The sequence below is a fragment of the Choloepus didactylus genome, chromosome 2, assembly GCF_015220235.1.
Source record: "Choloepus didactylus isolate mChoDid1 chromosome 2, mChoDid1.pri, whole genome shotgun sequence".
In the NCBI taxonomy this organism is placed as follows: Eukaryota; Metazoa; Chordata; class Mammalia; order Pilosa; family Megalonychidae; genus Choloepus; species Choloepus didactylus.
The window spans coordinates 175,056,638-175,072,731 of NC_051308.1; the positions used below are offsets into that span (position 1 = coordinate 175,056,638).

Consider the following 16,094-nt stretch of genomic DNA (forward strand, 5'->3'; position numbering starts at 1 on the left):
TATTTCCTTCACCACACTTGTTTTAGCTGCCCAGACGTGACTCCCATTCACTGTTATAGAGCAATTGTAAAATTACTTGGTATAAATAAAGGCTAATGCCCTTTAGTGCAAATCCTAAATCATGATGGTCTAGGCTCTTCACTTGTTTATAAATTAAACTCTTCCTTTTTACAATTAGAATTAACAATCACAGCAATTACTCCATATTACAGGGAACAAAGGGAACATAAACATTCAGCACATTAAAAAATACTTTCACTAGATAGCAAAATTAAAGGAATTTCCTGACAGCTGTTTGTCTGATTAATTTCAGGAATGCTGCTCTGGCTTTTTTATTTCTTAAGAGAGACACCATAAAGGTTACTTAAGTCTGCAGAAATAGAAAGACCATGAAAACACTACCTTGATATTTCGGCTGGGGGCTGGAGTGAAATTCTAAAAGAGAATTTTGCAGAAGGTTCCTAGTCTCTCCCAGAACATATGGCTATTTATAAAAGTTGTACTTTTGATAAGGGTTACTGAATTGTATATAAATTCAGTTGCTTAGCTATTAAAATTCTATAAAAGGTTAAAAGGAGCAACTGAAAAATGTAAAAAATATAATGAAGCTATCACTGTAAATTTCTTCTTTCAGAGAAAAGAACCAAATTGAGGTTCAGTTATTCATTCAATTATTTCTAGTAACATAGTCTAGACGCTTTGTTTAGATGCTTTTAAAAAGTAAGAACAAGTATTATTGTCTTCACCACATAAAACCAATTAAAATAAAAGACACAGATAATCACAACTCACCATTTCCTCACCTTCTAAATTCTGCAGACCTTTAATGTTTCAAAATAATAGATAAAATAGCCAGTGTGATTTAGAGAAAATAAGAAATTGTTATATTTTATAAGATATGCAGTAATTCCAAGTAGAGGTGTTGCTGAACAGATGCTAGACCTGAAGACAACTGTGGATATTTGTAGATTTTACATTTTTGCTTTTGACTACTGTGAATGTTCACAAATATCTATTGGGAGAGGTAATTTATAATTTTGCTGAGAATTAAATGTGCAAGCATATGTGTGCCTTTCTAAATGTGTATGTATATATACATGTATATGAGTGTGTACGTGCTTGTATCCTTGTCTATATGTTATGAACAGAATTTACATGAGTGAATGAGCATAGCTCATCTAGCAGCTTTGCTGTTGCCTGCTAATTGATGGGTGGACAGTATTCTTGTGAAATTATACTTGCATTTTGCTGGAGAAATTATATGAGAGAAGTATTACAATTGGTACTTCACAAAGTAAAGAACTCAAGAATCTCTTTTACTTGATAATTAGCACAGTTTCCAAAGGGCATTACCATAGATCAAAAAAAAAAAAATGTGTTAAAACAATGTATTTCCAGTGCAACTACTGTTATATTATTCTTTTTCAGCATGCCTTTAAAAATAAGTAAAGGCAAAAATATGCCAAGCTGGGATCAAAGTGATTTTGATTTCATAGGGTCTGATCCAAAAGAAGTATTGTAATGTCTGATGATTTTTAAACCAGCATTTTGTTATAATGGTGAGGAAGCATCCTTATGAGTACTAAACATTATTATTTTGGTAATTTTAACCAATGTCCATGAGGATTTATATGCATTTACAGACTGAAGGCTTTTTTTCACAATTAGAAAGGTAAGTATATCCTTCTTGAGGGACAGGTAGCCTAGGATACATGCAGCAAAATCAATAGAAACTAACAGGCTTGAGTTCCCCTTAGGTGCCTCAAGATTTCATTTTGCTTTTCTTTTTGCAGGAAAAAAAGCAAAACAAAACAAAACATCAAGTCAGTACGCCTTGGCACTAGGGTGAATAAATATATACCAAATGTTGGTACTATCTGATCCTGAGTCGTATGCACAGAAAGACCCAGCAAGAAAGGACATTAGAATTTTAAAAATAGTTGCAAACATTACTATCTAAATTTCTCGAGCTCAAAAGATGGTGGGACCAGTATCAACTAACAAAACAGATAGTGAGGCCATCTGCTCCCAGGCAAAATTCTAAGGAAATATTACTTAATACATATATTCTCATCATTTCAGCTTCCTCACCCCTGAAATTATGATTAACTTAGAGTAGTGTCTGTTTCAATAAGCCAATAAACAGTAGAGGCTGTGATAAAATATTATGGCTGTAGAAGTTAAAAAAAAAGACAAAAGTAGCACGAGAAAAAACTCGATCAATTTCTCCACTGTAGTCAAGGCCCCACTATTCATACCGGCAGCCAGATACCTGCAAACAAAGAGTTAGAAAAGGCCAATGATTTCTTCCCCAGCCCTGCTGGTAACTGGGGCTATAGTCGCAGAGATGATTAACTTGTGATTTTCTTGCATCCATAACCTTTGACCTTCCACTGCTACCAAACATGTTTCTTGGTGACACTGAGTGCTCAGGAAATGGAAGTGAATCTTAACATAAGGCAATCACTAGCATTTATTAACCTCAGCTAAATAAGAGCATGATACCTGCAGTACATAAGGAATGATCTAGGCTATGACACATTTTGGATTAGTTAATATATTCTACCTGTGCACCCCTTTCCTTCATCCCATAATATCTAATTCTCTGGATTGCTGTGAAGATGATGTAAAATAAAAAATGCATATGAAAGAGTTTTTTTTTCAACCAACTGTTAAGGATTATGTTCTATGAAAATGTCAAGTTTTCTAAACATTTAAGAAGAAACCATGGTACAGTAGAAACAGTATGGACCTGGGTGCGAGACAGACTGATATTCCAATCCTACCTATCACTGTGCTAAGAGCAGGGGTAACAATGTTAAACAGTAAAAATATAGGCGATGTTCCTGTCTTCGTATGACAGCTGTGCTTCAGTTTCCTCATTTATACAATTGAGATAAATGCTTCTCTTGAGGTTTGACATGAATGATGAGTATAAGAATGTATTTAAAGAATCTCATGGTATCAGGTGCATAGTGACTCTCAATAAATCCTAGTTCTCATTCTCTTTCCCAAGGAAATATTTATTCATGCTACCATAAATCTGGATAATAAACATGCTAGTTTGAACTGACATTTTAAGATGCTATAGTTCTCTCTGATGACTTAAAATTTCAAGACCTAGCTAAGCTCAATTACAACAGAACACATCTGAAGAAGCACACAAAATCATTAATAACATCATAGGAAGTTGCCTTTAATGCTTTTTGGAAAGGCAGTAAATAAACGAATAAATGAATAAATGAACAATGAATGAATGAATAAATAAGAAAATACTAATAAATTCATTAATTAATAGCAGATTTATACATTTTACCTAATGTTCTGGTTATAACTATTAATCTTTCTAGAAAACTTAGAGTAAGTATCAATAGATAAAACTATAAAAGAATATTAAATTTATTAAACTAATTTTTTTTTGCATTTATTGGTCTTAATATCTTTAGGGGATTCCATAAAATTATCATAGAAAATATAATTAATTCATTGTAGTATAGAAAGCTTATAATTAGCTTCTAAGTCATCAAAAATGTACAATACTTGACCTGGCATGTAGTGAATATGAAAAAATTAGAAACATTCAAACTACATAGAAAAATCTGGAAGATTCTTTCCTTTTATCAAGTCCAGAGTTATTCAGTCTTAATTCACAAATGTTATATGCTTAGCTCATTACATGTTGTCTAAAAAAATCGAGAAAAAAACTGACTGGATATATTTTGGTTTAACCTTAAAAATAAAATATGCTGTTAAGACTTTGGCTAGTACAAATAGTGCCTTTCTGTGAATTACCAAAATGGGGGCGGTAGGTTAGAAATCACAAAATATTGCCCTTCTGGGTGGATAACCTACAGAAGACAGTCTTGGCAGGGCAGAAACAATAAATAAAAGATGCTGCTTCCCCTTGGCACAGGATGCAAGGCTTGGCAAACAGAGGGGGTGGAGATGGGATTTGGATTCAGGGCAGGGAACCACTTGCCCAAAGTTAAGCTATGGTGCTTAACTTCTAATACTTGAAAAAATTAATTTAAATTCCTTTGGAAACTTCATTCTTTCTAGGTCACCCCAGAGTCATTTGCTACAGCACCTAACTATAGATAGGCAGTACACCTTTCAGATTTTTTAGGAAAAAAGGAGACAGCTCCAGAAGTTCCAAAGGAGAATGAACAGTTTTTCAATTTTATCTACTGAAAACACTTGTTTATAAATTGGTCTTCCCCTTCATTTTAATGCAATTCTCATGGCTAACGAGCATTAGGGACTGGATAGAAATCTTAAATAGCTGACACTAATTGATATTACCTAATTTAGGCAGCACAAACAACGTGTTGTTACAGATTTTTATGCATTTTCAATCAAAGGAAAATGATTTTTGCCTACTGCCTCGCCTAGCAAGAAGGGCTTAGGGAAACAGGGCCCCAGTCACGGGACTGGTTAGCAATGGCTAGTAGAGCCAAAAAGGGATAATGTACTATGCTGCCTCATAAGAGGTTGGCTTGAAAGCTTGCCTGATTAACCAAACAGATTTTCAGATCAAAGAAACTCTGCAGAAGAGACAAATCTGGGAACAAACATGAAGGGACAGAGAATAGTTTGGAATCTAGTGGAAGAAGACAAAGCCTGGAGCTATTCTCAGAACTGACTAAGCACCCAATTCCCAAACCTGATAAAGTTCCTGCAGTGGTGGTGGGTAGGAAAATGTCCCAAATGCCTAAATGCTGTAATGCTGTACATTTATAGGCTTTACACGGATAATTTTGGATTATAAAGTCTTTTGGGGTAATAGGATGCTTGCCTGGCCTGTGCACCATTTTCTATCCCTTGCCTTCTCTTTTTACCCTTTTTTGTTTTTTGTTTTTTGTTTTTTTTGGTGCAGATTTAATAAAGTATTGATGGCAGTTTGATGTTAGGTGGAGTTTTTCAATAAAATTGTTACTGGTTTGCAAATTAATGTAACTTCCAAAGAGAATTCCTTTAGGTATCTCTGCCCAACTGAAGATGGTTGAAAAGTCCCCAAATGCTTTGGCTCTGCATTATTTCTGTTACAGATCATCTTAGAGCTACAGGAATTGTAATAAACCCATTCTCTAGGGTACCCTAAATGATATCAGAAAATTAATGCATCATACCGAAGTACCTAATTTTTATCTGGAGAATAATTCAGACACTGAGAAACACTGTTTTAATGTGCATTACCAGTGTTTAGAATCTGCATATATGTGGACAGATGAGTAAATAGGGCAAACATGATTTCAGGGGGCTCAGGAAATAGCTTCCTTCATAGCAAGATCTTTCTAATCTGCTCACTGAATTTTGAAATTCCACCATTTTAGTTTAACTATTCAATTTCTATTTATTTGCTAAGCTTTCTGGGAGAGGTGCCTATTTAAGCTGTGATATGTCATCTATTCCTCAGTATAGTGAGAACTGACTGTTAAACAAGAGGAAGAGAACCCTAAGTATTTGAGAGGGCATGAAGAATGGGTTCCACTAAAGTAGCGGTTCAAGTAAAAAGAGTCTTGCTGATAGCAGTATGCTGGTGCTGCCTCGTACTGGCTCATGAGAGCCAACCGTACACATTTCTTATTAATTCGGTGAGGTTAAGTTGATAGCTTGAAACCAACCATAGTGGGAATATTTATGCCACTGACATTGGCAAACATAAAAATCAGGGCTTTTCTCCCTCCCCCTCCTAGAGAAAGTTTACCAACACACCACTGGTTCTGGACCAGGAAATTGAGGACAGGAAAACCAAAATATTCAGAAGTCTTCAATTTAGTTAGCTCTTTTTTTTTTTTAGTGATGGTGGTTGATACAAAAAGCTGTGAATAGAAATGTCTCTTTGATTTATTACTCTACTCACACTAGGCATCAAGCCACTCAGATTTAGGGATTCTTATTAAGATTAATTTAGCAATAAAACACAAATTTGAGAGTTTACCCCCCCTCACTTTGCTGGGATGGGTGTTTGTTCCATATTAATTTTATTAAGAGAGAAGTGATTATGTGGAGGCTACTGTCATTCTGTTATCACTACTTTGTGCTTTTTTTTTTTTTTTCATAAAACTTACAAGGCTAATGTCTATATTGACATATCATCATAATGACATATTGCTTGAAAATGACTCATTAGTCTCCACCAAAATGTAAATAAGACATAAACATTAATCAATTTAAACAGGTAAAATGTACATTCTTAGTTTTGCCTGAATAAAACAAGCAGAAGTAAGTGTTCCTTTGACAATGGAAATGTTTCTTCTTACTGTATACTCTCTTTTAAATGAGCCTGTTTTCATTTAAAACTTTGTAAACTTGGTCCTGTTCCACTGGCCTAGGAAGTGTAAGAATTTGCTAGCTAAATCACAAACTTGTCTCTCATATTTTCTTTTGTGTAATATTTCCCATTTAAAAAAATGGGCTGGAGAAGCATTTAGAAATGCCAACCACTTAATTTCTGTTCTAATTTAGGATACTGTGTCTTTTCCAAAGGAATTAACCAAAATCCAATAACAATTTCCAGCTTTGTTCTCCAAAAGCATCACCCAGAGAAGATAGTCGATCTCTAAACAAGCACACATGAAAGAAAGGAAAAAAAAAAGAAAAAACAGAAAAAAATGAATAACAAAAATGAACTTTAAAGCAACACAAAAAGCCATGTACCTGCTCAATCCAAAAAGCAAAGCTTTATGCAGGAACCTGATAATCAGTCTAGATACAATAATTCATTTAGCACCTAAGAGTTTGGGCTCTACATTTTTTGCCCTTAGCTTTTGGACTCATGAGAGTCTATAAGCAGGGGCTGTATGTACAGCCTAAACACATTAAGTGAACAAACAACATTAATTGGCTTTTGGTATGCTGACACATGTAGGGCAGTCCATACTTACTTTCTGAAGAGGTAGTTCTTGAAGATCAAATTTAGACTTAGTCTGCAAGTTTAAAGTCATGCTTCTGCCTGCATGCATTGCTGAAATACCTCCATAGGGCAGCATGCCAAGGTTAACTGTGTTGTGTTTGTAAGCAGCATTCTGAGTAGAGGAAATAATCATGTGACAGGATGTGAACACATGCTGAACAAACTGATTATTACATGAACATGTTTAAATTTATAACATTTAACTTTAAGCAGGCAAACAGGAACTTTCTCTTTTAAACATGCACTTGATCAGACAGAAGCATACAGTAAACAGTGTTAGTTATGCACATAATGAGTACCATCCAAAACTACAGAAAAGACAAAGCAAAGAAGATACGTCCTGTTTTACATTTGCTGCTAACTCAAAGGCATTAAATTTATCATCTCACATTAAATCATGATAGTTGTGTCTTTGGGCCAGTATTATACATCTGTGGGAGAGTCTGCTAATTTTCGAAATTTGAACAGTGAGATCTTAATCAAATTTTGTCAGCTGCAAACATTATGGCCTCTTTCACATTGTGAGATCATCACACACAAATGCTAGCTTCTAAGTCTGCCTTAAGCAATGCTAAAGCCAAAATCAGTCTCTGTTAATGCTCGGTCTATAAGCATAATTGTGGTAATTCAAATAAACAGCTGGTCAAAAAACTCAATCTGACCACTGGTTTGAATTTACTGATTCGTTCAGTGAAGCCTATCACATAAGTTGTAGGTGGACCCAAATATTCAAACTTTTTGTTTCTTAAAAATTACATTCTAGAGAAACTTAGTAATAATACCAAAGGAATTATTTGTTCAATCATTAATGTCATGTATCTAATATATCTGAATACCTATAGAAAACTCAGGTGATGTTTGCATTATGACTACCTTTCAACAGGTACATCTCAAGTTATTCCAAGGGTTTGAAACTATTATATTTTAGATAATTTTTTTTCTATAGAACTTCATTTAAAATTTAAAACATTGGATGATCTGTTATCAAATAGTCTCCATCGGTAAAATCTCCACCTCTCTCTTAAAATGGAAATGTAGTCATTGACATCATTTGGCCCCTTTAAATAATTCTCTTATTTTGGAAAAAAAAATCCACAGAAATTAGTTTAATACACTTTTTCTTAACTGAATATTATTGAACATTAACAACAGGCAGTTATTCTATTCTGAGGGCATTATTTGCAAAGTAATGATTTTTAGCATCAAAGTTTCATTGAACTCAACTGAAAGACTATTATACTCCTGATGGGGTTCAGGACACTGAACATCTCAATCTGGCTCTTGAATGATACCTTAAAAAGTTTTGAAATTAGTCTTGTGCTCTTTCAGCTCCTATAGAAGAATAGCAGTCTTAGACATATGGGTTCATGTTTTAAATTCTCTCAATCACAGTGGAGTTCCTCTGCAGTGAAAGGATGAGCCCTGGGGTTACCTAGAGCACTACTTTTATCTAGGGTAGTACTTGGAGCTGCCTCTTCCAGTAAATACTGAGATCTTTCACCAGCATTATGTTGGGCTGTTAAAATTCTGCAATGTCCAGGCCTCTAGAGAGTTCTCTTTTTAAGTGGAATGGGAAAAGATCTTGTAGTTTCCAATATAACTAAGCTTCCTTTCTATTTGATTGCCAGGGTTCAAATGGCTTAAATAAGCTTCACTGGGAAGAAGGCACATCAGGTCTCTGGTGCACGCTAACTTTGGACAGAATGGAGCACAGCTATGTCAAAAGTAGTTTTACATAACAAGTCAGTGCATCAGTACCTCAGATTCATCTTATGGAGTAGCTGGGAAGCTTACTCAGCAATTCAATTGAGAGGGGGAAAGAAATGTTGCTTGGAGAAAACGAGAGAAAGAGGTGCCAAGACCCAGTAGCTTGAAGCAATACTCTAAAGCGATTTAATTTCTTGGAATTAAATAAGAAGATATTGAATATACATTGAAATTATGCTGAAAAATGAAAAAACAAACAAACAAACAAACAACAAAGGGGCAACACAGGAGCTAATAAAAAAGGGAGATATCACAGCAATGGAAAATACACATGTTCACTTTTTCTGGGACTTGGCAGGGCTTTCAGACATCTACTGATCCAAATACCCCTTTTCAAATTCTATTTCCACACCCTTCAAATTCCTGTTCCATCTAGAGGAGTCACTTACTTTTCAGTAGCTCTTATCAACAGAGAGGAACCATTTATCTGGGAAACCAGTAAATATATGATGGAAGAAATGTTTAGAATGTTGTCTTATCTTTTTTGTGATTTGTTTTCACTTACTCTTCTATTGCCTCAAATTGTTAATCATTGTAAATATGCTTCAAAAAGCTTTTTATAACCTTTCTTGACTAGTTCATCTTACCCTGTTATGTATGGTCATGTCTACACAAGGCCAGAGTTCCCAAACTGTAATGTATTATTTGGCCCCCAAAATTTTCCCCCTCCAAGTTATCTGGCTACATGGAGGGCATAACTTGAGGTTAGGCTTGGTGACAAGCGACCAGGTGTCTCCCATGGACAGCCAGTCATGAGGTGATGAGGTTCCCTTCAGTGGGACTGAGCACACCTATCTGAAACAGATATGCTGATGAAATATTTTGCAAGGCAGAACCAATTTCCACATTGAGAAACTAACACCACATTTATTAGTTCACCCTTGCCCTAAAAAGTTTGTTTTCTTGTCATGTAGACACGACCTACAAAACAATATAATTATTGAAAAAGAGTAAACCTGAAAGCACAAAATTCAATATTAAGGAAATACAGAATAAATGCAGTGACCTGTGCTTTTAGCAGGACAAAAGTAAAATAATAAAACTATGGAATGAAACAGTCTAATGATATGTTATTACCCAGATCCCTAATTAATACCGAGGATTCAAACCTAGAAAACAAAATAAAAAAGGCCTTATTTTCACAAAAAGGATCAAGTTTCTAACGTCAATGCAGAGCACACAAAGCCCTCTACACCAAATCCACAAAGTATGCTGAGTGATGATGGTCAATTATAATATTTTCGGAAAATGAAACACCAGACTTCTCTTAGAAAGATCTGTACAGGCAACACAAAGTAATTCTAGGTTTTATATGATATTTTACTCCCCCAAATCACTGTGCATTCCATACTGTGACTCAGTTTTTAACTGAATTGGGATTAACGTTCTTTTTTTTCTGCAACATACACACTAATTTGTAGTTTCTGTTGTCTTTGTAAAGACACCATCTACTTTTGTCTTCTGTAGTGAATTTGAATTTGAATAGTTCCTTCTGTATAAAAACCAACATTCTAAATGGCAAGGATTTTTATTAAATAAAATAATGTGTAGGAGGGCATTCAATCTCTGCTTATTGTGTTTTTCTGTTTCTTGCTGGGAAGATTATTGCTCATTAGAAGTAATAACTTTAGTAGTCCCGTAGCAGTTACTAAGTGCAAATTTTATAAGCAAATTAAACCTGACTTCAATATAAGTGAATTGGTGCAGAAAGGGGTGAAATACTCACTATAGATTCAGTAAAAATCATACTCCTTAGGTCACCAGTGAACAGTTTGGTGTCCTAGGAGAAGCATTTTGCCTTAATGGCTAGAAAGCAATTGAGGCACCATCCCATTATAGAGTTGACTTTTTTCTTACTAACAATATTTAGGCTAGATTTGATAAATAATTCACCTACAGATTATGGACTCTTAGAGAGCATTAGGCAATATTACAAGAACTATTATGATCAATTTCCCCACAATATAAAGATAAATAAAATGCTGATCATCTCTTTATTCATGTAGTTCATGCTTCACTACATGTGCTTTGAAATGCCAATAAAGTAAAACTAAAGGCAGGAAGGATATTCTTACAGAGAAATGCCAAACATACCCTGTCTAACCTTCTAGCTTCTATATGTCTAAGCAGCTGTTGTCTCCAGTCTGCAGGCATTTTACCACAGCTGTCCTCTCCCTTCACAGGAGTAGGCCTCGTCTTTATATCACTGTTATCTGATGGCTTGTCACCATAGTTACCCAAGTTATAGTCAGATGGTATTTTTTCCAAAAGAGCTGCCATAGTAGGCCTAGCTGAAACTGGCCTGGTTTGGGAGGCACCGTAACTCTCTGTACTGTAGCTTCTTGCAGACAGTGGCCTCCTCTGGGTAAGGTTTTTAACTGGAAAACTTCCCGCCTGAGCTTTCACTTCTTGATATGAAGGGTGCTCATCTTCATACCTGCCATTCCTTTTCAGGAACTGGGACTCAGTCACTGAAACGCTGCTTTGACGATCCAGACCTCCTCTATATGGAGGTCTGCTGTACCTATCGCTGGGAGGCAGCTCGTGAGGTTCACTGACCCTTCTAAACATGGCCATTTCTGTGGAGCTTGCCAGGGAGTCAGCTCTTCTCAAGAAGCCTGACCTGGAACCTTGGCTTGCAAACTGGGCGTTTACCACAGCATCCTCATTAACAGATGGCTGAGAAAAGGAAAACATTTGCTCCATTGGTGGGTATCCTCGGTAAGATCTAGGACTAATCAAATCCTTGGTGATGTTTTTGCTGGGCTGTTGCACGAACTCAGAATTGTGTTGAAAAGGGGGTAGCATCCTCTTTTCGGCTTTAACCTCCACTGCTCCTTGAGGATTGAAACTTTGGTCAAACTGATAGACTTTTTTTGTCATGGGAGCTTTTTGTTGTTGCGGCCCTTTACTACTTCCATACATGAGCATCTCATCATCCAGCATTGGGACTGACTGACTGCGAGACATACTGGACATACCATGCTCTGGTCCCAACATTTTATCTGGTCGCTCATGGCTTCCTAAGTGATCACTCCCGGTAGCATAGTTTTCTAATGGTATATTATAAACTTTGTATGTGCCAATGTCAATCTCATCAATACTCTGTGATTTTTTGAATTTATTGGACTTGATATCTTTCATTAGTGGGGAAAGCCTCTCTGTGCTTTTGCTAATTGAAATAACACCTTTAGAAGATTCTGGGCGGCAGTGGATTTGAGAAAAGACATTACTAAGACTCCTGTTGGGATTGGAATCGTGATATTCCCATGGTACTCCTGGAGAAAAAGGACTAGGTATTTCAGCAGATTCTTTTACATGTTCTTTTCTTTCAGGCAAGGGGCTGGTGGTGGGGGTTGTCTCTAATTTGGAAGGAAAAGCAGTCCTATCTTCGAAAGGACTAGGGGTTCTGGTCCAATTCTGCCAAGGATTGGAAGGAGGCACTTCTGTTTCTGGTGTGTGTCTGTGTGCAGACTGCTCAAGTTCCAGGGGAACACCAACAATCCTATCCTGCCTAATCAAAGGCCTGCGTCCATGAGAAGGTGCACTGCTTCTAGATTTTGAATTTAAAAGAGGATTATTGTTGGCATTCTCAGCTGTGGCTTCCTCAGCAACAAACCCTGTGTTATCATAATGTGAGCCATCAGTCCAGTTGTCAGTGAAAGCCTCACTCATTGGCAGCCGTTCAGGACGCTGTGGTAGGTTTCCTGGGGGAACAGCCTCCCGCTGGCTGAGTAATGGCTTTGAATCAAGAGGCTGTGGGAAAGATTGTGCAATCCTGTGAACACAATAGGAAGAAGAAATATGGAAATGAGAAAGAGTTGGATCTTAGTGAACAAGGAGCAATGAATGCCACCATCCTTTGTTTAATTGATCATTCATCCATACCTCATGATTAAGATGGTATTATTATTTCACATTCCCCCCCAAAAAATCCACCCCATCCCTTGTCCTACTCTTTTATTTCTTCTTAGTAACCACCATCTTGAAATATATTATGTAATTTATTTGCCTATTATATTTATTGTTGATTGTCTTGTGTCCTTTGCTAGAATATAAATTAATAAGGACGGCAATCTTTCGCCCTTCAGGCCCAGAAGTGTGCCTGGCACATAGTAGGTGTTAAATACATATTTGTTCAATGAATGAATGAATGAATGAAATATACAGGTCTTCAATAGTGGTCTTGGAACTTGGCTGATAATTAGAATCACAAGGAGAACTTTTTAAAAATATAGAATCCTGGTTCCCATCCCTGGAGATTCTGATTCAATAGGTTTCCAAACTATTGGTTGAGAGTCCCTTTCTGAAAGATGTTTAGTATCTAATGAACCCAAATCATCTTCAAATTACATTTCTTTAAAGGCCAGGTATTGAGGACACTAAAGCTAGTAGATATTATAAATAAATATTATAAATGTCACTATATAGAGAATTTATTCAGGTATCTTTTTCTAAAATGTAGATTATAACTTTAGGTCACTGGCATATTTCTACCAGTGACCACAGTATCACTAGTAAATGCTCATCTTTCTAAGTTTATTCTAAACCATTTTCACAGTAATAATATTGAATTGTGTATCTTTTATTAGTGAATGGAAACTTTTCATGTGCTTTTGCTAATTGAAAAAAAAATGCATTTAGAAGGCATCTTCCCAAAGTACCTAAGTTAATCTCAGCCTACATCACAAACAATCAATTTATAAACTGAAAGTGTTAACAGTAGATTTTAATCATGGGCATCAATGAATTTAAATACTTACTCGCTAATGACTAAAAAAGACATTGCCACCAGTTGCAATATTATCAGTAAAATATGTGTAAAAATTATTGACTAACTATATCATATGATGTTTTATTTGCTATTTGTAATATAAAACATAGCAACAAGTTACAGGACAGGGGAATTAGAATTGGGTAAATACTACCTCATTGAATCACTTTATTGCACTCCATGGCTTTGTTTTTCCATCTGTAAAATAGGAGTTACACAGAGTAGGAGCCATTTTGGAAAGATTGAACACGTTTATAAACTTCCTAACTTCTCCAGGTAGTGATAAAATGATGATAATGACAGCAATTAAAATTTAAATTAAATGTTATTGAATATTCCAAGCACATACATACTTTATATAAATTTTATTTTAATCCGCAACACCATTTAGGATGGTAAAATTTCCACATGCATCATAAACATGTGTTGGGCAAGCAAAATTTTTTATTTTTAAATTTGTTTTTTCCTGACCATGATCTCATCCTGTTAATCTCCTACCATCTTTCCCTAAACTGAGGCCTTCCCTGTAAGATGGGTTTATCAGCTTTTAGAAGTCTCAGGTAGACTATATTTGCTTACCTGCCCCTGCTGTCTTCTATGCCATTCATGCGCTGAACACAATTCCAAAAGTAAGAAGATTTCATTTTAAAAGATGCTGAAAATAAGCATTTGAGAAAAGAAGGAATTCTACACACACCTGTTACCCCACAAAGAATTATGAACTGCATCTTTAGCTGTTGTCTGCAAGGACCCCACTTTAACCCGGGTGTTAGAGGATCCTGAGGAAGCCTGGGAAGGTGAGTAGTCTGAGTAAGTGCCTGAGGAAACACTATTATTCAGACAGTGAGTTTTGTCAACTTCAGACTCATCAGTTGATTCTGAAATTTAAAGGGGAAAAATGTTAAAAAGTTGTGAACATTGACAATTATAAATACAGAAAAGCACAAGTATCTGTAAAACAGATACCATACCAAGTAACGTCATAAATACATTACTGTAAGATATTTTTGTAGACCACAGTGTACCATAATTTACAACAGGTTATTCATCATGCACATGCATTTGCAGCATATTTTCCACATTGGGTTCACAATGTTACCTTTTTTGTCCTTCCCTAGCAGAACAAGTTTTGGTGGGTACAGAGGGGTCTCAGCTAATGAAGGGTGAAGTTCCCCAATCCTCATTTCATTAGCTGGATGAACAAAAGAATCCTGGGAGATATAATAATATAGGATAAGGAAAGTAAACATTTAAACAATGGTTAACCAAGATGGCAATATCTTTATTTGGCTTAGATTCAAATATGGGGCTCTAGAATTTAATTCACTGTGGGGCACTGAGAGAAATGAACCATATGTATTGCTGAGGTAAGTGTTAAAATGTTTTTGTTTTTGTTTTTTTTAATTTAATTTAAGTGAGTCCATTCAGATATTTGTTGAATGCTGTTTATATGCCTGGCACTGTGCAAAGAAGTGCAGAGTTTCCAAACAAAGACAAAATGTGGCCTCTACCCTCTGGAAGCTAACAATTTAATTGGGGAGATGAGATATAACTCATTGTAACACTGGGCTGAATTATGATAAACCACATATATGAAACATGATATATACATACATATGAGATATATACATATAAGAATCCTAAGGGGTGAATGCTCTAAGAAGTCTAAAGGGAAAGCATATCACTGACCAATCAGATTTTTTTTCCCATCCCTAGCCACATGAATGCATCATTGAGTCCTATAACTCTCACTCTTCCTGCTATTCTCCCTCTAAATGCTTATGTTTTCCAGTTGATCGTCTCAATTTCTCTAATTCTACTATGCCTTCTTTCTAAGATTCCTAATCTTTACCATGACCAATATAGCCTGACACATATTCATTTTATATCCATTCATTGAGTGTAATGAACAACTTTGGGACAAGCATATAACTTCATAATGACAAATGATCATGTATAAAACATGAGTTTTAAAAACTTCTGTGATTCAAGTTCTTATTCCTAGTTAACCAGGTAGTGAGTATTAGAGAAAACAAAATACCAAATTCTCATTTTCTTAAATATATTGAGTAAGAAGTGACATAAATTTATGCATGGCAGTTATCTTCATGTCATTTTTTCCTTAAAATTTAGGTAAATTTGAATTCAAAGAAGAATTTTTCAGTTTTTCTAAATTCACTGGTATCTTGTTGGTTTGGAACATTAATGTAACACATTTATATTTTGTTTAAATCTAAATAGAGAAGGAATATATTTGAGGACATAAACAAGTCCTGCTTTATAGTTAATCATATAGTGTAATGATCAGACAGAAACTCTTACTATAAATTTTATACACTACCAAGGCTCCCCATAGTGACTGATTCAGGTCTTTTGGTATTGCAGAGAAATACCCATTTCTTTAACTCTTGGCATGAATTCAGTCTGTTGGTTTGTTTTTGGTTAGGTTTGTATGGGAATATTTGCATGCAAATAACTTTGGTATATGGTATCTGATACTCATTAATTGTTTTTTTTTATTTTTAGGAATATTTCAATAGAAAAAGATGTAAAGATCATCTAGTCCAACCTTTCATTTTCTAGAGTAGGAATATGAGACTCTGCAAGGCCCAGTGTAATAGGCTGAATTGTATCCCC

General features: G+C 35.5%; 1 protein-coding gene across 6 annotated transcripts in view; it reads right to left on the minus strand.

Moving 5' to 3' along the window:
- Positions 1-16,094, minus strand: part of LRRC7 (leucine rich repeat containing 7) — a 618,288-nt gene that overhangs the window by 102,097 nt on the left and 500,097 nt on the right. For 5 of the 6 annotated variants that reach the window (XR_005215335.1, XM_037826923.1, XM_037826924.1 and 2 more), the window contains exons 19-21: positions 14,557-14,668; positions 14,155-14,335; positions 10,778-12,461 (exon numbers count right to left, since the gene is read on the minus strand). Coding sequence is in view for 5 of the 6 variants with exons in the window: in XM_037826923.1 (XP_037682851.1) it covers positions 10,778-12,461; positions 14,155-14,335; positions 14,557-14,668 (1,977 nt within the window). In the remaining variant the exon portion in view is untranslated. Of the gene's footprint in view, positions 1-6,887; positions 7,029-10,777; positions 12,462-14,154; positions 14,336-14,556; positions 14,669-16,094 lie in introns of all 6 variants that reach the window. The other variant, XM_037826929.1, reaches the window with a different exon arrangement.